The 23,834-nt window shown below is 40.3% G+C and overlaps 1 protein-coding gene across 3 annotated transcripts in view; it reads left to right on the plus strand.

Annotated features, from left to right (window-relative positions):
* The window catches only part of LOC141754265 (CUB and sushi domain-containing protein 1), a 467,652-nt gene that overhangs the window by 332,157 nt on the left and 111,661 nt on the right, over window positions 1-23,834 (plus strand). For all 3 annotated transcript variants that reach the window (XM_074613208.1, XM_074613217.1, XM_074613228.1), the window contains 7 exons: window positions 141-329; window positions 7,505-7,621; window positions 7,882-8,097; window positions 9,141-9,329; window positions 11,051-11,220; window positions 18,601-18,757; window positions 21,724-21,915. In XM_074613208.1, the coding sequence (XP_074469309.1) occupies window positions 141-329; window positions 7,505-7,621; window positions 7,882-8,097; window positions 9,141-9,329; window positions 11,051-11,220; window positions 18,601-18,757; window positions 21,724-21,915 (1,230 nt within the window). The remainder of the gene's footprint in view (window positions 1-140; window positions 330-7,504; window positions 7,622-7,881; window positions 8,098-9,140; window positions 9,330-11,050; window positions 11,221-18,600; window positions 18,758-21,723; window positions 21,916-23,834) is intronic.

Consider the following 23,834-nt stretch of genomic DNA (forward strand, 5'->3'; position numbering starts at 1 on the left):
TTGCTTGCAGGTACTCATTCGCAGCAACAATGCTTTGTTCAATGCTCGCTGAGTGCACACAATCACACACACACACACACACATTATGCACTCACCCTCTTGACCCTGTGGTATTTGTGCTTCTGTGATGTGATTCTCAGGTGTGAAAATGGAGTCAGACTCTTGTCTTGATCCTGGTATCCCAGTCAACGGTGGTCGCCATGGCAGCATCTTTGCCATTGGCTCCCGTGTCTCATTTGCATGTGATCTAGGATACACACTGAGTGATCAGGAGCCAATTGTTTGCGAGCTGAATCATCAGTGGGGTCACGCTCTTCCCAGTTGTGATGGTGAGAATCTTTCTTTCTTTCGTTTTAGCCCTCTTGATGAAAACCTGTAGTGGGCGGAAACCTTTCTCTACCCTTTAACAAAAACAATTTAAGAGCAAGAATTATGTGGTAATATGAGGAACGCTGTCACTTGCTGGAATACGTGTTACACAGAAGTTTGTTAAACACAGGAAACAGAGAGAATTTGGTCTTCAAGTAAAACTTAAATTCAGTAACATTAACACCTCTTTCAAGTAAACAGAAAATCTAATTGGAAATTTCCTTTAGAAACTGGCACAGCAGGTCAAAGTGGTCACCTTGTTCCTTTTCCTCAGCGGGTAAAGCCTGGAGTTTGCTTAAAACTAAATTAACTGGTGGAAAAGGGGTTTATAAATACACTAAATCCCATGCTTGGCAAAGGAAGTTATCTTGATCTGAATTTAATCTTGGACAAAAAAAAACAAGCGGTCTGATTGATTTTATAAGCTTTTAAGATTATTTTGTATTTATTTTTCCAACTAAACACTGTAGCTCAGAAAGAGTAGCTTATTGTTGTGGTAATTTGGAGCCTCTGAGATTTTTATCAAATGATTTTATTTGTGTTGCATATATGAGTTTGTTATTAGTGAAATTAATCCAGCTCTGCAGAATAAGGTGAATTTGCATCATCCATTGGAAAACAGAGGAGCATAAATAAACATTGCAGTTTGTGAGACCATGACATCATTCATTTAACTCTTTTCTTTAGATCCTCCATCCCTCCATTATCTATACTGTAGCTGCTTATCCATGCAGAGTCACAGGAGGGAGGAGATGATGCCAGCTGACACTGAGTCACTGGATATGTCTTCAGTCCATCATAGGGCTACCACATATACATTCACACTCACACACGGGCAGTATAATTTTGCCAGTTAACGTAACGCATGTGTTGGGAGCATCCCGAAGGAAAACCCATGCAGGCACGAGGCAGAACATGCAAACTCAACAAAAGACCCCAGTCATCCAGCATGTTTCAACCTTGCTCCACTGTCCCATTCTCTTGTTTGGAAAATAGAAAATTGGATCAATCACTTAAGAAACTACTGAATATAAATGCTACAGGTTTAGCACATTAATTATTTTTAATCATACTTGAAATTTATTTAAAGTAAATTGCCTTCTGACTTGTTTTAACTGAGCTGCTGACGGTGACTAGTACATTAAAATGCAAGATAGCTGTCACCTTTAACTCTGAGTCACCTGTGACACTGAACAGCAGGCAGAAGCTGGCAAAGAGTGACCGGTACTGCAGCCGGGTCACGCTCTTACACCACTGTGCCTTGGCTTTACCACAGTTGCATTGTCCGCAGTAAACGATTATTCACAATTCCCTTTTGCAAGCCGCCAGCTGTGTGTTTGTTGTATGTGAGATAAGGTTGAAGATAGTAAAGTTTCATACCGTAGTTAGTTTATAGACTTAAATATCACAATGCAAACATATTGAATAACTTTACATTATCAAATATGAACATTAGGTCCAAGCAATATACCTTATAAAATCACTAAACAAGGTCTTATTTCAGCATTATAAGGCAAGCGGTATGCATCAATGCACACTTGCTGCCTGAGGGTTTTATAGTCCACTTCATTTTCCCACTAACTGGTTTGGGAAGGCCCTGAACATGACGGCCCCCTCTTCATGAACATAAAAACACAAGTGGAGTGAGTAGGGCGAAGTGGCTGAAAGAAGGTTGAGCCAGAGTCAGAGGCAGTTATGAGAGGAGAGGGTGTTGGTGCAGTTGTTCCTATCAGGGTTTACGCTAGACTTTTTTTACGGCCAATATGGGCGTTAATATTCCAGAATTCCATATATCATATATTCCATGCCATATTGAACAACTACCGGACATATGATTTAAATAGCCATATACCAGCGTTCATTTGACATAGCTTGAAAATAACTTGAATGAAAACCTGGTCTAAAAGATGAAATAATACGCTGGTCGGTTCAAATTCTGTTTGTCAAATTCAAAATAGTGTTGTGTAGCCCGTAGGGCTGTAGCCTACCGAATACTATGAAGCTTCATTCATAATGTTGACAAAATTATTATTATTAATAACTTACCAAAACATTGCCCACAATAGTCCACCTTCTCTTCCCCTCTCTCCGTCTCTCTGTCTCTCTCAAACACGCACGCACTCACAGCGAGCACGGCGCCGCGCTCCTCGTCTCTGTAATTCATTTTCTCAGTCCGAAGTCCAAAAGTCAAAATTTATTGAAAAAAGATAGATATAATCATTTCAAAAACAACATTTTCAAAAAAAACGTCAAAAAATATGACGACAGACACATTCGAAAATCTCAATAGAAGCTTTGATTGAAAAAAGAAAAAGAATAAGAGGAAAAATTACATTCGGTACCTAGTGGCTTTGTCAAGCGGAGGCATGTAAACGTTTATATAATATAAGATTTTATTTAGCTAAGTTGTCTTGGCCGCATAACTTATAAGTCACACAATATTAGGCTGTTAATTATGCTATTAATGAATTTATTACCCCCGCCAAGGCCAAGGCCCTTGCAGGAGGTTATGTTTTCACCGGCGTTGGTTTGTTTGTTTGTTTGTTTGTTTGTTTGTCTGTCTGTCTGTCTGTTAGCAGGATTACTCCAAAAGTTTGCGATGGATTTGAATGACATTTTTTGGAGTGGTGTGGTGTGGTGTGGCACAATGAACAATCCATCCATTTTGGTGGCGATCCAGATTATGATCTGGATTCAGGAATTTTTTTAAGGATTCCCATCACCCTGAGTATTAAGACCACAGGGTATAACACGTGCGCAGTGTAACTGATGACGCATTGATGACGCGTGACCCCGCCACCTTCTGAGAGCAGAGTGATATGTGTGTGGATGTATTTGCGAGACATCGAGGTGCGGGAGCTGCTGGCCGTCCGCGGTGTGAACGAAAAAAGCGGTAGATGACGGGATGAGAGACAACGTAGTGTAACGTTATACAGACATAATAAGGCTGCTGAATGAGAGCGGCATCCACCGATACGTTACACGGAAACACACCGTGTTAATAATAAGCCGACCACCTCACGGTACTGCCAGCTGTGAGCTGTGATCTGTTTTTACAGTCAGGCACCTTGGCGGATGTCTGCGCTCTCCAAGTGCCATTCTAGTTTATTTATTTATTTGTTAAGTCTTCCAATGGACATTTTGGCCTTTGGTAATTTCATCTGCCGACAACTATGCGTGATACCGGCAAAAAGACGGCATATGCCGGCTAATGTAAACCCTGGTTCTTATTAGTAACTTGTTTCCCAGTGCTATGCGTTTTTCCATTTCACTGGGTGTAATTGGCAGCCATCGTGTTAATTGTACCATCTATCCCCACTCCAAAGAATACACAACCACAATGGCCCAAGTTGGACATCTAGCCTCAGTGAAATTAAACGGGTCAGCAGGCTCTACTGAAACAGATGCTCACTGACCATCGCAGGCCTTCTCATTCAGCTTTTGCCCACAGCTCATGCTGTCATGGGAGATGAATACACAGCGTCTGATTCATTCTGCCGATTGAAAAGAATCCAATTTGAAAGCCAAAGTCAGGATGTCTCAACTTGGGAGTGAGTTCATACCGAGGCAATCTATCTCACAGTATCAGCCATATAACATAAGCAGTTTTAAACGGCCACTGTGACATTTTCAATTTTCAGCCAAGCATGCCATCTCACCAGACAGCTGTTACATTACAAGACACTATTTCAGGATGGCACTTTTCTAAAACGGTGTGTAAGCCTTGACTAGAATATAATATATCATAGTTTACTTCCACAGAAGACCATGGGACTAGAATTATGTGTCAAATATGTTTTAGCTTGACTGATTTTTTGATTAATCACATTATCATTGTCTTTACCTGTTATGTTACTCCACTCTTTTCCTACTTATAGACATTTTCACATGTCCAGTTCCCCTGATTTGCATGTTTTGGAGGTGTGGGAGGAAGCCAGAGCGAACCCACGCAAACGCAGAGAAAACTTGCGAAGTCCACTGAGAAAAGGACTTCTCACATCAATTTATAGGAGAGAGGAAGTCATCTTTAAAAACTCCCACAGCCACACTCGAATCAACTCATACACACACACGGACACATTAACGACAATGATCTTATTTACAGTACAGTCTCAGAGGCGCAGTTAACATTTTAACAGGAAAAGACAACCTTTTTGTGCCATATCGACTGCGTTACGCAGCCACCTAAATTCATTATTTTGACAATGTTGTGTCTGAAAGAAAAAAGCAGAATGACGTGTGGTCCTCCCGCAGGCGTGCAGAAACCATTCCCTTTCAGTAATGCCACGGTGTCTGTCGGACCCAAACCGCTCGTCTTATTCCTGCAGGTCAGCTAAATCGCTGAACAGATAATACACAACACTGGCTGCTCTTTTATGTGTCAGGGAGAATATTGAAGGGGTGCAGTGACATTTCAAAGCTTCCTGTTGGTGCCAAGACAACAACTTGTTAGAAGTGACCAAAGTCACAGTATCCCTTTTAGTAAAAAATGCCATGTCATCCTTTAAGAGGGAAATAATTAAAGACAAACAAGAAAACATGGAGGCAGGAAAGAGGAGGGGGGATGTAGCTGAAGCCTGGTATACCATCTTTCTGTGTTTTCCTCTCCCCTGTCTGAGAAACAAACCGAATCTTTCTGTATCTGCTTTTCTTTCAGCATTCAGTCTCATGCTTCCGCTCTCAACATCGAAGGCCGCCACACTTTGATTTGCCTCTAAAATCTTTGTTAGTCATGAATAGTCTTTCTTTCTGTCCTATTCTTCTCGCATTTTTATGCATCTCACACTTTCTAACACACATGCATTAACAATCTCAATCCTCAAACACACAGATCATTCACATACTCTGATGTGTTCGTTCTCACACACTGGAGATAGATACAGTATGCACACACAGACGCGCACACGTGCCTTCCTAACAAGGGTCATTTAGTCAGACGGTGTCCTAGTTTTAGCTGAATCCTGATGGGAGCGTGAAAAAACTGGTTACCGCAACACACACAAGGCTGTTAGTTAGAGAGAGGAGGAGAGCGGCTCTCATCACAGCTACTCCCGCTCTGTTGAAATATGATACGGTATGAGATGGAAGGAAAGACACTGATAGACAGAGAGGGAGGGACTGAGAGGTGGAGACACAGCAGCTCTCTACAAACACACTGGAATAGCTGCAGTATGAAGAAATAAGAGAAGCTTTGACATCCGTCTTCATAAAGTCGAAATAATACATTTTACCCAAATCACCAAATGAATCATCGCACTGTTTATTTTAGGAGATAAAAGGGACTTTTGTGCACCAAAATATATATAAACCTTCAACAATCAGACAGGAGGGAACAATTTTTATTGCCTTCGGTTTATAGTCTGGGATGTGTTTGTTTCAAGAAAAACACTCCTTTTATATTTCCATGCCAGTCAAGCACCTTGAAGCACTTAAATTAACTTAAATGTAACTGAATTGGGATGAATAGAATTGAAAGGGATGGAGGCACAGTGAGAGAGAAACAAAGAGTCAACTTATTATCTTAGTTCAGCAGTCTGTAATGCACCGCCAGCCCTCTTTTACTCTCCATTACGTTACTGTAGTATCTTCCTTTCTGCTCTATCCCAAATGAGTTTGTCCTGTTCCATATCAGCGGTCCGGCTCTGTGACTGTCTGGTAATGCACACACCAATCCCTCTCTCTTTTTAAACAATCCACTCTTTGTCACACTCTCCCTGCTCTGTTTCTTTTTGTTTCTACATATAAAGTTCATCTCTGGCCTTCACCCTTTGTTTTTCTCTCTGTAGCTGTATGTAGAAGCTGCAATTTTATTTTTTATTTTTTTACTTTCCTTTAAAAATTCTACTTTTCTCTGTAACACAATCAAATTTAGTGAAATCAACATTAAGTCTTAAGTGCATGTTATATGCTGTATCTTGTGGTCACACACAACAACATTATGTTGCTCCGTCACAATTGCAATTATAAGATGATGATATTGAACTGGACACATCATCGTCAGCAGTTCATTATGTGAAAATGTGATCTGACGCCTGTGTTAATTTTAGGCAACTAAAAATAATTCAGGCGAGGTGAGGAGAAGGTTAGTGTCATTGTTTAAATTAATGTGAAAGGGGTCACTCATAGTGGTGAACCATGCAGAAAATGATCACCTGAATCTGCTGCTCCCTTCAGCTTTGCGCGGCTTTATAGACTTTCAGCTTATTTTTTAGCTGTCCGACCCGCAACTTCCCTGTTTCGGTTCACCCTCATGGCATCATTAACGGCCGTAGCAGGCAGCTGTTTTCAGTAAAAAAACAACAACTCCAAACCCACTGTAGGCTTACTCAGTACCAAACAGCAGACACAGTTTGCAACTAGCTGGTGAACATAGTGTAGCATCCAGCTGCTAAAGAGCCAGACATTTCCCTCAGGAGTTGGTGGAGACCAAAAACAGAGCTAAAAGTGAGTGACTATTGGATTTGCATTTGCCGGTTGGCAAGAAATACGACTCCAAATGAAAGATGATGTTGCTCTGTAACTGTATAAATATGCAACTGTTTACTAAGGTGGTGATATGTCAGTGTTGTGTTCACAACTTGCTTGCGGTGCCCCCAAGTGGCCAAAACAATTTCTTCAGTTATTGCAGGTTTATTAAGAAACACATTTGCACAAAAATGGAGACATCTGTTGGGATTTGAATGTTGTTGGATTTACAACACCTTTACTTACATTGTGTTATATTGAATTAGAGTTTATCTTTGTGAAACTACAGATGTTTCTTTTCATTTGCCCTCCTATAATTATTTTAATAAGAAATGACTTCTTTGTATAGAGCACATACTGACAGCATGCTCAGCTCAAAGAAATTCTGGCAATTTTTTGCAGGTCTGCAGATTTTAAAAAGCTGTACGCAGTTTAATTCCGGTCAATTAACTAAAAGTGGACATTTAGAGCAAAGAAATCTGTCATTGACCTCTTAACTGTACTTAAGATATCGTTATTTCTATGTGTTAATCTTGGGTAGTCATTTTTAAGAACTTGTTGAGGTCATTGTCTTTAGCTCATTGCAAACAGTTTGTACAATACAATGGTAACATGAATTTGTCCTCCCTTTCTTTTCCACCCTTCTCTGTCTGTCACTTTCTCTCTGTAGCTCTTTGTGGAGGTTATATCTTCGGTAAAACAGGGACAATTTTGTCTCCTGGCTTTCCTGATTTCTACCCCAATTCTCTTAACTGCACCTGGACTATCGAGGTGTCTCATGGGAAAGGTAAGAACACACATACACGGACATAATAGAAACACCCATTCATTTGATTGGGAAAAATGCTGTTTTTTAATAGATTTGTTTCTTCGAATGTTAATAAATATGAAATGGATACGTTTGGAAGATTGCTGTGCAGTTGCACTCTTTATGTTGCCTGATATGTGTTTCTGGTTTGGTGTCTGTGTTCATCTGCTGCTCTGTGTATCTATCCATCCATCCATGCATCCATACGTCCATCTATCCATTCATCCATGGATTTCCAGGAGTCCATCTGGTTTTCCACACTTTCCATCTGGAGGAGAACCACGACTACCTTTCCATCACTGAGGACAGCAATTTCTTGGTTCCAGTAGCTCGACTCACTGGCTCAGTGCTGCCTCCTAGTGTCAAAGCAGGACTCTATGGGAACTTCAGCGCTCAGCTACGTTTCATATCGGATTTTTCCATGAGCTATGAAGGATTTAATATTACTTTCTCAGGTAAGAACATCAGAACAGAAACAGATTTTTGCTTTTTCGGACAGTAAATCAGCTCAAAAACTGTCCGTTCACAGACTACACTTAACCTGCTATTTTAGCCAGACATAGGCCTAACTCTTGCAGATGTAGACTGACAGACTGAACAGATATCAAATACAACAGGAACGGTATGTTGGTTGTATTCTGATGTGCTAACATGGTACATTATTCTGCCTTACAAAGTAAGAGAGAGCAGTAACTACAGAAACCCTGAAAGAAGTTTCGTTGTAGCTCTTAGCCAAACTGTAACAGATATATACATTTTAAAACCCAATGTTATGCCTTTTTAGGCTGATTAATGTTCTAGTCATTGTTACAGACCTAACATAAAACCTAAAAAGATATTGCACTCTTGGCTCTGTTTGGGACTGTCCCATCCACTGCGTGGGTGACAGTCCTGGAAGGTCCCATAGAAAAGCTCATGGAGGCCGCTATGTGCTGCTCTTTAACATAAGTGGGGCAGAAAACCAGACATACATTTACCAAACCAACCAGATAGTCTTCATCCTTTTCTCTTGTAAAACTGAAAAGTACTGTTTGAAAACACCTCCAATAAAGCGTAAATCTCACCTCTATGTTGTTTGTCCAGATAAGTTTTCTAGTGCCGAGTGTTCTTTGCCTCGTTGAGGTTGGCTAAGTTGTAATGGGTTTATTACTGCCCACTGAGGCCAGAAGGGCAGAGAAAAAACACTGGTAATTTATGGTGAGAACTGCAGTTGTAGTGTTTTTCTTTTACCCCAACGACCACAAGGGGCAACAATGAGCCCATCAAAATATTAGCTACCACACCATCAACTCAAATTGCAATCAATGGTACAGGTGAAATACAGTATGGTCTCAGGTTTAAAGTTTTCCTAACCACAATTTTTAAACGTTTTTAATTTCTTTCTATTTACCTTATATTTCTTAGTCTTAGTCAACATTTACACAGTTCCTGTGCATTTCGCACCACTTTTGTCTAAATGACTCCTGAACTGTGTCATATATGTCTCCTGGATGTGTAGAATACGACTTAGAGCCATGTGAGGACCCCGGCGTACCAGCGTACAGCAGGAGGACGGGATTCAGATTTCGAGTTGGCGACTCGCTTGCCTTCTCTTGCTTCAATGGCTACCGACTTGAGGGAGACAGCAAGATCACCTGTCTGGGAGGAGGCAGGCGAGTCTGGAGCAACTCACTACCACGATGTATAGGTAAGACAGTCAAGTGGACCGACAAACTAATATGTAATATGATGTGATTGACATTTCATACAAAATACAATTATTTTTGTTTGCATTCAGACTAGATTGCACTGCATAGTTATCAACCTTTCCTTATACAACGTTGCTTTCTTTACACAGCGTTATATATACAGGCAGCGATGTTGTAACATGCCTTTCAAAAGTATTTCTGCCTTCAGTATTTATAGCTTTGGAGGGGTTTATCTTCTGTGCAAATAACCGTCTGCTTGTAAAACAGAACTTTCAAATGAACTCTTTCACCATATGAATAAGCCTAGAGTTAAAGTATCAGCATTTTCCTGGTTGTAATTCACCAGCATTTTATTGCTGACACAAAGGTAATTTACTATTATTTGACTGGTTGACAGTTGGCTTTATTTGCTGGGATTTGGCTGTTAGCAGGTTGTAATTTGCTGGTATTTGATGAGTATCAGTGTTTCCTTGGATGCTGCTGGTAATTTATGAGAGTCTGACTTGTGGCTGCCGGTAATCTTCAAGCCCCAAAAAAGAGCAGACTGAAAATGCTATAATAGCAGCTGGCAACATTCACTTCATCCCTCTCCCTCTCTTTCTATCCAAATGTCCCTCTCTTTAGCTCGCTGTCTCTCTTTCTAACTGTTTCTCCGTGTCTCCCTCTGTATTTAGACAGTCCTTGGGTAGATAATTAGGGCATTAGCTGCTATATGAAGAGTGTCTTTTGTTACTCCCCTTCTCCCTTTTCTAATTTCTCTCTGCATATTTTCAAAAGACCGATGTCTGCCTTGGTTCATCTGCTATCTTCTCTTCCTCTTCATCCCTTTCTTCTCCCCGTTCACTATCCTGTATTCTCTCACTCTCTCTCTATAGTGCTGTCCTCACTTTCAAAAGTGTTTTCTGAATAATTGCCGGTCGCATCCTTGAATAAATGCTTCCTAGCTCCTAGTCTAATCTGCTTTAAAAACTACACATTTACAAAAATGTTGTTTTTTTGTTTTGATTTGATAAACACTGCATCTTTTTTTTTCCCTTTTGTTTTTCTCAGTGAGTTCGACGTTGTTCCACACCGGCTTCTCTCTTGTCTATCTCATTACTTCAATTTCTTCTTTCTCCCTTCCAAGTAATGGTGGTCCTCCTCAGTGGGAGTTAAAAGCCTGCTTTTTCTCCTCTCCTCATTTCCATATGACAAAACTCTATTTACACAAAGTACCACTTATTTGAATTCCTAAACTTTGATAGGCACTGCACCTGCTAGATAATGCTGTATAATTTCTATGAAACACTTTTTCTAACAAACTAATCCAGACCTGCTTTTATGCAGTGATTTTCATCTTGCTCTCATTTTAATCTTTTTCAGTTTATGTTTAATTGCTTTCGTTTGAATGCGTTTTGCTGTTCTTCATCCTTGTTTTTATTGTTGTATTTGAAGCACATTTCAAACCAGTGCTTTTAAGTTATGTAATACTGTATGATCCACTGTTATTATCATCATTATTAGTATCTTGTCTGCTGAGATGAATAAGGTTTGTGGTTATACTGGATATGCACTTTTTTTCTATTCTCTCTCTTTCATGTAGAATCGTGAGTCGTCTCCTCTCCTCTCTTTTTCTACACAACAAGACAGCCCAGATATTCTGACTGCTCAAAGATAATTAGGTAGAAATGCTGTGATTTTGATCCTCACCGTCCCTGCCTCCTTTACTCTCTTGCTCTAGCGGAGTGTGGTGCCTCCTCACTAGGACCAGAAGGCATTCTGCTCTCTCCTAACTTCCCCTCCAACTACGATAACAACCACGAGTGCATCTACCGCATCACTACCGAAAAGGGCAAAGGAATCAGGCTGAAAGCTGAGAGCTTCTCATTGCAAGATGGAGACTATCTCAAGGTATGCGTGCACACATACACACAATATGGCAAGCTTTTCCCAATCAGGAGGTACAAAATCCATAAATGCATAATTTATAAACAGTATTTAAAGATTCAGAGACACACACAATGCACATATAAGATTATAGTCCTAATCAAAAGCTGTCTATATGCAAAGATGTATATGCTTTGACACATATATGCTTGAACTGATTATTTCATCTTTGGTTTGTTTCCAGTTAAGCTTCAAAAGAAAACTATAATTGAATTGAGATGCTAGCTTAAACATGAACACAGTAACATGATGTGCCGGGAAGAAAAATAAACCACAAGTGTTTGTTGTGGTGACCACACACTAAGACCATATAGATACTGTATATGATTAAGGATCTATTATTAGAATTGGCTTGTACGACACGTTTCCATCCGTGCTTTATCTGGCACTGCATTACATGTGTACAAACCAACTTTCTGTTTTTAACTATAAAATAATTGTCCATCTTGGCCTTTAAATGATAATGTACTGAAGTATTTTAATCTTAATTAATTATAAGGATTTATGGAAAGAGCCAAATGAAAACTCTAAATTTGAGGATTACACCACGTAGAAAAAAGCTATTTTCTATTTGCTCTTTTTGAAGCAGGTTTAAATACTGTATGTCATTTGTTAGATTTTAGTGAAATATTTGGGATTTTATTTATGTAGAGATATAAAAGACATATCGAAGAGTACTGATAGTAGTATGGCCAGCCAGTAGCATGTTACTTTAATGTTCAAAGCCACATACCTTTCTGGTGAACGTGATTGCATATATCATTCAACAATATAACAAGAAATACCAAAATACTCAACCTCGACTTGACTTGTGTATGTAGTTTCAATTAATGTTAGCCATGAAGTGGCTTCCTTTGAGCTCAGTCATTGATCAAGAGGTACAGCGACCTCTCAGGGAGGTTTCCATGCATGGATTGCTCCTTCTTCTGTACTTGACACAAAAGCAAAGAACTGCCTGGAATGAATATTTCTCATCTATACATTTTATGTCTGTATGCTCAGTAGTCATTTTTCTGTTGCATTGCGGTGCTCAAACTTTCTCAATGCATTTCTCTCAGCCTATCCGTTGTGCAAGCTTTTGTTCCAGCCATGCACACCTGGTCCAATTAAGATGTCAGGGAATGTGGAGCCCTTAATTACGTATATGAGGTGTGCAGGAAAAAGACCTGAACGACGGGAGGAGCTTTGAATGCTCGGTTTAGCCAGTATGTAGTTAAATTGTATTAGCAAGGTGAGCCCTAGCTGTTAGATGTGTTAAACATTGTTGTAAGAAGCAGTAACATCCCTGCAGGGGTTTATTACCCATGTTCTCTATTAGTGCTGATGGTGCTCCTGCTGCAGTGGCCATCCACGGCTGAATGAACGCTTGGGAAACAGGGGCACAAAGGGATCCATTCAGCCTCCCTTAAACCTCTAACAAACCCACTACAGTGTATTATTGTCGGATTTGAAGGTTAACTTTGGATTTTATACACTTTTATTGGTTGTAATATGTGGTAACACTAAGTAAAAAAAATTGCTATAGAATAGAACGGAAATGTATTATTCACACAATGTATAAAACTGCCTGTATGCAGGCTGGTATCCCATGACTGCAGCAAAAATGATTTGTATTTAGACAAATGTCTCAACTATTAGCCTTTGTTTTGTTACAAAAAAAACCATATTGATCATGTAATGTCAGCTGTAATTGGGCGAGATGTGTTGGAGACACTTTTGTAGACTTGATCTGCAATATGTTCTTGCGATTCTTCAGTCTGCCGGAGTTGTCATTGTCATTGGATGTGCTTACTTATGTACATCTTAAATATAAAGAGAATTACAGATGTTCCCAAGGCTCATAATTCCTCATAAATCCTCTTCAGTGTCAGTCAGGAGCAGCTGTGTGAGCTGTTTTACAGTCTTGACGCTGTCCTACAGACATCGTCTGAAACTGTTTCTGTTCACAATGTCTCCTAGCGGTATTAGGCCTGGGGGCATGGTTAAGCCAGTATGTGGTTAGAGTGTATTATCAGTATTAGGCCTAGAGCATTGGCTGAGCCTGTCTCTGGTTAGATTGTATTAGCAGTGTTCTCCCTGACTTTCAGAGAGGCATAACAGCATTGTAAAGGGGGAAATGCTTCCAGTGGGATAGGTACAGTATCAAAGAAAAATCCACTGAAAGGAAAGGAAAGTGACATCAAGATGGTTAAAGGGACTGTTTGTAACTTTTTAAGCGTATAAATGTAGCGGGTCGCCACACATGCGCTCTCGCATATGCGCTCTCCTCCTCTGCCTGCCTGCCTTCACTCAGACAGCGCACGCGTTCCCGCTCTGCTCGCTCCACCTCTAGACGTGAACGCGCGCTCACTCCACACTGCAGACGAGTTAGTTTAGCTCTGAGAATATCTAGCGAATGTACAGTGGACGTTTGTGCAGAAATAACTGCTGCAGCTCCTCCAGACCAACAGAGGTTTCCCGTGTCTTGTGAAGTGACGGAGCTCCTCAGCGAGTAACGTTATCGTGTCGTTACCGACCGGGTGCCGGTGTCTCCCTGCTCTCTCCGGCTGCGGGCGGAGAGAGCAGGGAGAGAGCAGGGAGACACGCTGCAGAGCCCCGCTGCAGAGCCCCGCTGCAGAGCCCCGCTGCAGAGCCCCACTGCATCAGCCTGCGCTGAGGCAGGAAAAGCCAACACTAAGATCAGATCTAAATCATGTTCATGGAGAGACCTTCGTCTGGTCAGCTCACATTTCTGCCAAGCAGCTGAAATATAGAGTGATATTGTGGTTTTAGCTGACGTGTGTCGCCTCACTGTTTTGAGCGATGCTCGTTCAGGTATATTTAGAGCGAGCAAGTGCGAGCCCGACGCTGACTTTCGTTGATTTCACGGCCACAGGTGTCGCTGTTAAGAAGCATTTCTGAAAGTTACAAATAGTCCCTTTAACAGACATAAACACGCTTAATTACTGCTTATACAGTATCTTCCATCACAGCCTGAATCCTGAAGAGAAGCCTCCTGAAGTTTTCTTTCCTTACTTTCCAACATGCCTTGCTTTACAACACATCCCCCCTCCCACTACAGTATGCCATTGTCTCTTTAATTCAACAAAGGGATGCAACCACCAAGACTGGAGAGCAGAGGAAGGCATTTGCTCTTTTGTCAAATTATGATTGTGTTCTTCACAAGGCTTTTGACATAGTATTTACTGTAATAAATTGATTCCTTATCAAAAAATAACAGAACAGAGGAACAGAATACAGAGAATGACTAGAGATCACAGAAGTTAATGAGGATGCACTGGATGCTAACATAGCAATCAAAAAGTAATGGGAGGCCCCAAGACTGATTGCAAGAATGACACATCACGTTCAACACAGGGCACACACAACAATATTAGATTTTTGGCTGCAGTTTGGCTTCAAATGACTGATATCAAATAACTTTTTAAATTACATGAAAAGCAAGTAAACACTTGCAGTCATTTCTCCTCCGTGTACAAGCCATCTGTTGCAATACAGAGATGTATGGTGATGTACATACAGTACAGTGCAAAATACTCTGATGGTAACACAACACACGTTTGACCAGGCATGATAATTAATACACGTAGGGCTGCAACTAAAAATATTTTTCATTGGCGAATAATCTGGCAATTATTTTCTCGATTAATTGATTAATTGTTTGGTCTTTAAAATGTCAGAAAATGGTGAAACATGTCGATTAGTGTTTCCCAAAGCTCAAGATGACGTCCTAAAATGTCTTGTTTTGTCCACAACTCAAATATATTCAGTTTACTGTCATAGAGGAGTAAAGAAACCAGAAAATATTCACATTTAAGAAGCTGGAATCAGAGAATTTTGAGCTTTTTTTTTTCTTTTCTTAACAAAATTACTCAAACTGATTAATTGGTTATCAAAATAGTTGATGATTAATTAAATAATTGACAACTAATCATTGCAGCTGTACATACAGTACATATATGTGCTATTGATAACATGCAGGTATTGGTTGGTAATGAGAATAGCTAAATTGTCTCCACCAGTTTTTCTTCCTTGCGTGTAATGGGCATAACAGCCGAAGGCGCTTACACATTTTCCACCTGAACATCTGTCATTTGATAAATATAGGGTACAAAATAGTCATTTAAAAAGTAATAATTATGCAAAATATAGCAGGTGCTTGATGTGATGAAATTATCTGTACGATAGTCATCTTGTGTGATGGTATAAAATTATTTATAAGGTCAGTGACATCATGTATGTTGATTATAATTTTCCCAAAGAATTAGCAGAAAGCATCGTGCAAACTATAAAAAACGGGAAGGAAAAGCCCCAAAGTGCCACTTAGGCTAGCAATTAGCAAGCCACTCCCCAGGCCAATGGCATTGGAGCTAATGCCTGTTACTGCAGCTGAACACAAACCATTTATTTGACAGCTCCAGCAAGCTTTAGGCTAAAATCTCCTGTAACATATGAATCACCTCATTACAATTCCTTTTGCTACTGGCTAAGTTTCTTGCCCTGGCACTTGTTAAAGAAAGGGCTAGCCAAGCTCAATAATACGCCTAAAAATGTCCTTTAATACAGTGCTTGACCAAATTTACTCAGATGTACTCCAGCCCTGAAGAAAAAAAAGAGAGGATGAGAAGGAAACAAAGTAGGGGTGTGCAGGAATTGTTCTATGGAAATAGAGGTGGTAGGCGAGCAAGCGAGAAAGGGAGAGAGTAAGACAGACAGAGAGAGGAGGGGTGGCAGATGGTGACATGTTGATTTATGAGCTGCAGGGCTTTTCATTAACCATGCTGAGTTTTACTGAAACAGAGAGAGGAGGAGAGAAAGAGAGAAACAGAAAGGAAAAGAGAGAGAAACAGAAAGCAATATAGAGAGAGACAGACAGACAGACAGATGCAAAATTGGGGGTTACTGACAGACAGAACTGGAGGGATGTAGGGAGCGAGGAACAGGGACGGAAAACTTAAGTTTAGGGGAGTAATGCTAGAGATTTTACTTTTAAACTCACAGTATCCTTTTCCCATGTCTCTCTATCTTCATCATATTCCTGAGCATACTGTAGCTCCTGCTTTGGCTTCATGTAGAGGTGTCTCCTCTGACTGGCAGTGCTTGTAGAGATAGAACAGTACATCGCTTTTAGACCCTTTTTTCTTTGGCATTCCTGCCACCTGCAGACCTGTCACCACCAATCTGTGGAAGTGTCCCAGGCTGCCAAATATAAGCACGAGCAGTTCACATTTATATCCCAGCTGTGAGATAGTATTATGAGGTACTTCAGAGCCCTAATTCTCCCCTTCAAACTGCAGTCAAAAATAGTCAGCGCTTCCTAAACTACTACTTCTCTACTGTCCACATTACAGCTGCTTTCAGAGATTTTTTGACCATTAGCAAACAAACCTGTCTCAATAACAAATACTGTAAACTTAAAAAGTGGCTCTTAAAAGTTTGAAAATCATCCATTACAAATTCACCTAACCTCTTCTGCTGTGAAATCCACTTCTCCGCTCTCCATCTGTATGCTCGGTATGTTGCAATCAAGACTTTTAATAAAATATGCCAAAGTACACAGCTTCCATTTGTCGCCAGTACAAGTCCCTTTGTTGCTTGTATTTACTGTATGTTAGCTTACTTTGGTTCCAAACAACAAACTAAATCTGTTAACTGTGTATTGAGTCACGTTTTGGCGAAAACACAAGTACTTAAAATATAGTGAGCACATATTTGGTGAGTGAATGTGCTGCAGTATTGATTTGTGCACATCAACCCTTCAGTTGGACACTGTTACACTCTGCTCAACTCTCTTATGTTGCCAAGTTGCAAAGATCTTTCTGGCAGCCATTACTCCAGCCTCGGTGTCTACTTGTCTCACAGCGCTCATTTGAAATAAATGACTTCCAGCTGTTTTGTGTCTTGTTTGTGCTGCCACTGTGAATGTACAGTTACAGGTTGATGATCATAATGCAAATGATGAGAAGCAGAATTGTTAGGAGATTGAATCCAGCAAGAATGTTAAAATGTTAACATCTTCATCAATTTCATAATTTGTACAAATGGGAAGAAGAAAAAGCTGATCAACAAAGGGAATACAAGCTAAATCTTGCAATATTAATACAGTCCAATGATGCTTTTATGTTGTTGGAAATCTAATCTATTTTGTTTTCACTTTCTTGCTATTTTCACCTCCTCTTATATGCATGACAGCATTTCAAACCAAGTCACACGGACACTGACTTGCTGTTTTTAACTCAGTGCTTACTTACAGTGGAGAACATGCATACTGAGACGTCTAGCTTTTACTGGTGATTTTTAGGAAAAACTGTATTACCCATTAATGGTTTTCTCTGTTAAAGGTTATATTGATAACAATTTTATGTAGACGTATCATTTCTAAAAAAAAACAATACATCCTAAGAGCTTTTAGAAAGGTGCCGAATAAAAGTATGGCTTTTCCTCAGTGATACAGATGCTAGTTAGCGTCAACAAAAATAGCTGAGTTTGACACTGGTGTCTTCATCAGGCTGCAGGATAAGTGAATATTTACCGTGGCAACAATGTCGGCCTATAGCTACATGTTGCAAAATGAGTTTTCTCTACCACGAAAGATTCATCTCTTGGCATGATCTGTCTGTCTGAGTCACCACTCAACCATCAAATATGCAGGTTGTGCAACGAACTAGCAACCGCTTGTTGTGAAGTAAAAGCAATGGAATGAGGAGGGAGAATGCAACATCTAGTGGCTGAATGGTATCAATTGTACCTTTTAAATTGAATCCACTTTAGCAGCAAACAACATTTAAAGTAAGGTAACCAATTTATTTACCCAGCATGAAACCACCCACCACATTTTGTTGATTTTTTCTCTGGAATTGTTCCTTAATAATCTTGATGGTTTAGCATAAGAAAGGGAGGCTTCATCAGTTCTTCAGACTGTAATAGAGCCCCTTAACAACTCACTTGTGACCTCAGCATCTTTCATGTGATATTTTAGGCTCTATCTCTGTGGTGCTTCACAAGGTCCACGCTGATGCAAAGCTAAGCAAAGTGGCTATTTCCTGAGGCACAGTGAGGTTTTTTTTTGCCTCGCTTGTGTTCTTTGGTCTTTGGATGACTCACTGTGTGTTGCAGAGGAGAGGCACAGGCAATACAGCTGTGCCCTGCAATTTTGGTTTCAGGACTGACCACATCTTGTGGTGTACTTTTTTTTCCCACACCAGGTCAGCGATGCCCTGTTCACCTCATATTCTCATTACTTAAATTGGATGACCTGCACCCACATAAACATCCTCTACGAATACTGGTAACTTGTGTTTTCATTCATGCTCTGCGGTCCTGTTCCTGTGCTTTGATTGACAGGTGTATGATGGAGAGAACACTTCATCCCGTTTCCTTGGCAACTTCACACACGATGGCATGATGGGTCCTGTCATCAATAGTACGTCCAATCGTTTGTGGTTGGAGTTCAACAGCAACGCCTCTGGAACCAATCAGGGCTTCCGCCTCACATACACAAGTGAGTTGTTTGTGAAAGTTAATTAGAAACTGGACAGCAATACAGATTGTTTTTGTACTGTTAGAGCCATGGTTTGTTCGAGTATGGCAAAACATAGAAAGCAACCCTCTCATTCACTCTCGCACACACACACACACACACACACACACACACACACACAGTCCTTCACATGCACACGAACGCACACAAACAGTAATTTCCTAAATTTTGAGTAGCTCATCATGAAGGTCCTTGTAAGGAGATGTTTTTAATTGAAAACCAGAGTGGTAGTGATTGTGTTAGATTGCACTCATGAATATATCCTGCATCTGTCCTGCGCCTCAGTCAAGTGATTTTTGAGTGCTACATACCAGAACAAAATAGGAGTCATGTACCGGTACTACAAAACTCTAGAGACTTGTCTTTCTCAGTCAGCAAATTACCAAGCTATTACTTTCCCTTCTGACAGCTGACAAGAGATCAACAATCAGTTTCCCAAGCAATTTCTGTTGAAGGTGGAGTCCAAAGTGCAACAGTAGTTTACCAAGCATACAGAAAAAAGAAATGAGCATATGCACGCTTGAAACACACACACATACACCCTCTTTCTCAGTCTCTCTGTCTCTCTCTCACACACACACAATGCATCTTAATGGCTTTAAAGAGAGTCTGTTAAGAAGGCAGGACCAGCTGCTGTGTAAGTCAAAGAGGCTATTAGAGGAGCATTTATCTGCAAGTCATTAAAAGAAGGTGAGAAAGTGACACATCTGGAGTGGAAGAGTGACTGGACGGAGGGACAAGCGGATGAAGGTAGATGGTATATGGATGGTAGATGGATGCTCTGTATGTCAGTTAAACCATTAGACAGCCGGTAGTCTGCAGGTCGTTTAACTGGAGAACGTGACACCTTCTGCAAAGTTCTGCTACAATGGATGAGTCGATGGAAAGATAAGAGAGATTGATGGCAGGTTTATGCAGGAGAAGGGAGAGAGAAGCATCTGACCAAGAGAAGCAGCGATGGTTTCTTAAATAGGGTCAGGGACTTGAGTAAACCCGCTTCAATACTACACAGTGTTAGAGGCTGTTTTAATAGAGTAAAATACGAGTTCAAACATCTGTTCAAGACATTAACAAGAAAGGTTGACGGTGATGTGCATCTGTTTTACTGAAATGGATGCAGGATGGGCTTGACAGTTGTAGGCACACCTCACAAAACTGTGGAGACAGCTCACTTAAAAAGTTGCTGGCTGTGTAAAAGCTGTTATGACAAGGCTGTTATGAGGTGTTCTGATATTGTGTCCCGATTCTGTCCAGATATAACAGATATTGTTTTTTTTACAAAATTACATCATTCAACTACAGGCAACAGGATTGGTGGAGATTAATGTTGTCTAATCTGCCAAGAACACATTTTAGTCTTTACTAACAAAAGCTTGATTTATGGTGAAATAATTAAATATATAATTTGGATATCATAAAACTTTTCAGTGAAGAGCCTGAATGGCAATCTTACTTACTTTCTTAACGTTACTGAGGTTATAGTCCATGGATGTTACTGTACATTTAGTCTATAGAGAGGCGAAGTCCCTCCCCTTCCAGTGGCCCACCATGGGACCTTATTTTGGAAAAAATATGAACGGTAGTCAACGGTGAGAGACAAATATTTTTTGATCCTGTTTGAATTGCACCATGAATCACGCAAATGATGTTTGTAAATTTAAAAAATGCTTTTGCAAGTCAAGAAAGTCACAGTTTGTTTTAAAACTGTTCAAGTATAAGACTGTGAAAATACTTAATTAGAAAGACTACACACCCAAAAGTCGCATAAGTGACGTCTCTCTCGCTGAAGCTACGATGCCTATGTGTTTCCTACTGGGATGTCTCTCTCACGAGTAACGGGTCTGCTTGTTCTTTCTCTTCCCGGGTGATAAAAAGACCAAGAGTTGCTGCGTGCTCCATGTGCGTGGAACATAGCTAGCTAGCTGGTGTTGGTATCGTATATTAAGCGAGACGAGAGATGTTTCTCACCAAAAACTAAATGATACTACGACTGCGACTTTCTTGACTTGCAAAATTGTGTTTTAAATTAGCAAACGTCTTATGTGTTGATTCATGGCGTAAATTAAAAAAACATTTGTCTCTCACTGTTGACTACCGTACAATTTTTTTCCGAAATAAGGTCCAATGGGGTCCATTGGAAAGGGAAGGAACTGCACCTCTCTATGTGGTTGCAGTGTGGTTTGTAAATGCCATAATTTTGATCAGATATGTTTTCAGTAAGTTGTCATGCCATAAGTGGGCTTCTATACTATAAACAGCCAAACATGTTGAAAAAACTGTTTATGATAGTGACCAATTCACTGTTCATTGTCCATTACACAGCAACTTAGACGCTTCTGGTCTGAGGGGTTCATAAGAGGCTGACCTGAGGGAAAGAAAATAGGTTGTGTCTTTGTTTATCCATCTGTCTTACAGGCGGGAAACTTTCCTGTTCTTTGTTATCTTCAAAACACAGAGACGTCCCTTGCAGTGTGCTCGTTCAAGTGTACAGTATATTTGTGGGATGTGAAATTATCATTTGATGTTTTTCCACAGTTTCATATAGAAGCCACATTTTCAATCCAGAAATATTATAGCTGTTGCCGCTCACTACACATCATTATATCTAAGCCCATACATTTTTGAAATGTCGTATAGAAACGAGCATATGAGTAGACTCTGTTGAAATGTCCAGCAGCTCTCACTGCAGCTGTCACGTCAGATTTTCAGCATTAACAGTGAGTGTCCAAACTTTATACTTCTGCAGGATGTAGTGGGATTCAGGAGAAGAGTAGTATAACCTTATGTCCTCTTGTCAAAAACTGCTCTGAATCACCCTGTTCATTTATGCAATGTCGCCTCACTGCATGAACAGGAAGACCTAATCTGTATGCGTGCGTGTACCTGTGTGTGTTTCTCTCTGTGTGTCTATGTGTGTCTCTTTCTAGGTTTTGACCTAGTACGCTGCGAGGAACCAGGTGTCCCTAGTTACGGCTATAAGATCCAAGACGACGGCCATTATGCCAACACTTTTGTCCTGTACTCCTGCAACCCTGGATACAGTCTCCATGGCACCAGCACACTGACCTGCCTTAGCGGGGACAGACGCGTCTGGGACAAACCACTTCCTTCCTGTATCGGTTAGTATGCACATGTGTAGGATCTACGTCCATCAATAATTCAGGACTACAAGATCTGCATTATTAACAATGAGAAATATAGCACGGGGTAAAGCCGCAGTCGAAGCTACTCGTCTGTTTCTAAGCTCGAGCAAGAGCATGGTGATTCAAAAGAGAGAGTGAATGAACAAGTGACAGGTGAATACTTTGAAAGGAGGGCATGGGGACTGATTCAACCCTCTGTGGGAAATATTCATAGCGGCGCTGATACACCTCTGAGTAAAAAAAGCCCTTGCTGATCCATCAACGCGTGCACGCAAAAACTATTTGAGCGTGGACAGCAGGATGTCACCGGGCATGAGATTTTAGTGCACCAGGCTTCTGTGTATTTTAAGGATGGCATGCTTAAGGTGCAAAAATAGGGGATGACTGTCTGAATTGAACTGTGATAAATTTATAATGTAAGCCAGACTACTTTCTTGTACCCTGAAGGTGCGCACAGTATTTTATGCCAAGGACTTTGACAGGATCCTGAGCTTTCTGTTCTATTCTGAGTCTGCACAATAAATAGAATATTTTATCAGGAGGGACTTTTTTTCAGACGGCATAAAAATGATGTAATGTAAAAAACTATATTTATTCATCTGAAATTGTTGAGTGTATCTTCTCAGATACTGGACAACACCGACTGGAGTGAAAGTGCACCCATACGCACTTTACTGTGACAACCCAAAATTGATGACTGCATCCTACGTTCAATTAATTTCCCTTGCCTGTATGCTTTTATGTCAATATAGTCAAAGTAGTGGCATCAATTCCACCTGGAGAGATTCAACTTTTGTCATCTAAGCTAGTTTACTCTACACCCACATCAGCTGTCATACCGTAGGATGACTAATTATGATACAGAAAATATTCTGGGAATAGAGTGGTGCAGGAATGAGTCCCAAAACCTGGAAATGAGTTTGCGTTTTAGCACTTCTGGTTCCCTCGTCTTGAAGTCAGTGTTTTTTTTGTTTTTAGTTGGATGCCTGAAATAAGGTATGTGGTTAATACAAGTTTACGAGATTTTAACATTTTGTTTTACGACATAAGATATGTCAGTAAATATCCCACTAGTGAATTTTGAAGCCTTTACGTGTCTTAAAAAGGCGGTTGCTAACAAGTGGCTAAATGAGACTACTAAACGTCATCATTGTGAACACTAGTACGCCTTTAGCTAAGTGGTGGTGACGTGGAGTCATGCAACCGTGGTGTAGTTTGTTTATAGCCTAACGTTAGCTTTTTACTTCTGGCTATTGCATTCAGACTTCAAAAATCATAAAAGTGTAGTTCATCTGTGGAGATTATGTTACGGAACAAAACGTGTAAATATCATCAACGTTTGTTTGCCACAGAGCTCATAATCCATAATCCAAAACCCAATGGAAAAATCCCATTGGCTTTTTGTCGAGGGAACCCAGGGCGATGCTAACTTCCTGGTTGGCCTACAAAATTACATCATCCCTGCAACACTATATAGGAGTCAGATTTTAGATAATTCTTAAACCGAGAGCTACAGGGAGTGACGACAAATTAACAATTTATTTTAATTGTAAAAATGTTAAACTCCAATCATACATCCTGTACCGCTAGGTATAACACCAAAATGCTGTGGTTCTTATTGACTTAATAAGGAAGACGGCTTATTTCTAATATGAATGTCATGCAAACACATTCATAAACAGGTGAAAGAACACAACATTGAGAAGATTATTAGAGCTTGAAGGAAAGCTGCCCGAACGCATAATGTAATAATCAGCCATCTGTTTGACTGCTGATGTTTCACTCCCACAATAGCGTGACAAAAATGACAAAAATAAAGGTTTCTCATTCGGCATATCTAAAATATATTTGAATATTTTCTAGGTTTTAAGGTAGATAAGCTGCCAGAGGGCAGA

Source organism: Sebastes fasciatus, chromosome 2 (assembly GCF_043250625.1).
Source record: "Sebastes fasciatus isolate fSebFas1 chromosome 2, fSebFas1.pri, whole genome shotgun sequence".
NCBI lineage: Eukaryota > Metazoa > Chordata > Actinopteri > Perciformes > Sebastidae > Sebastes > Sebastes fasciatus.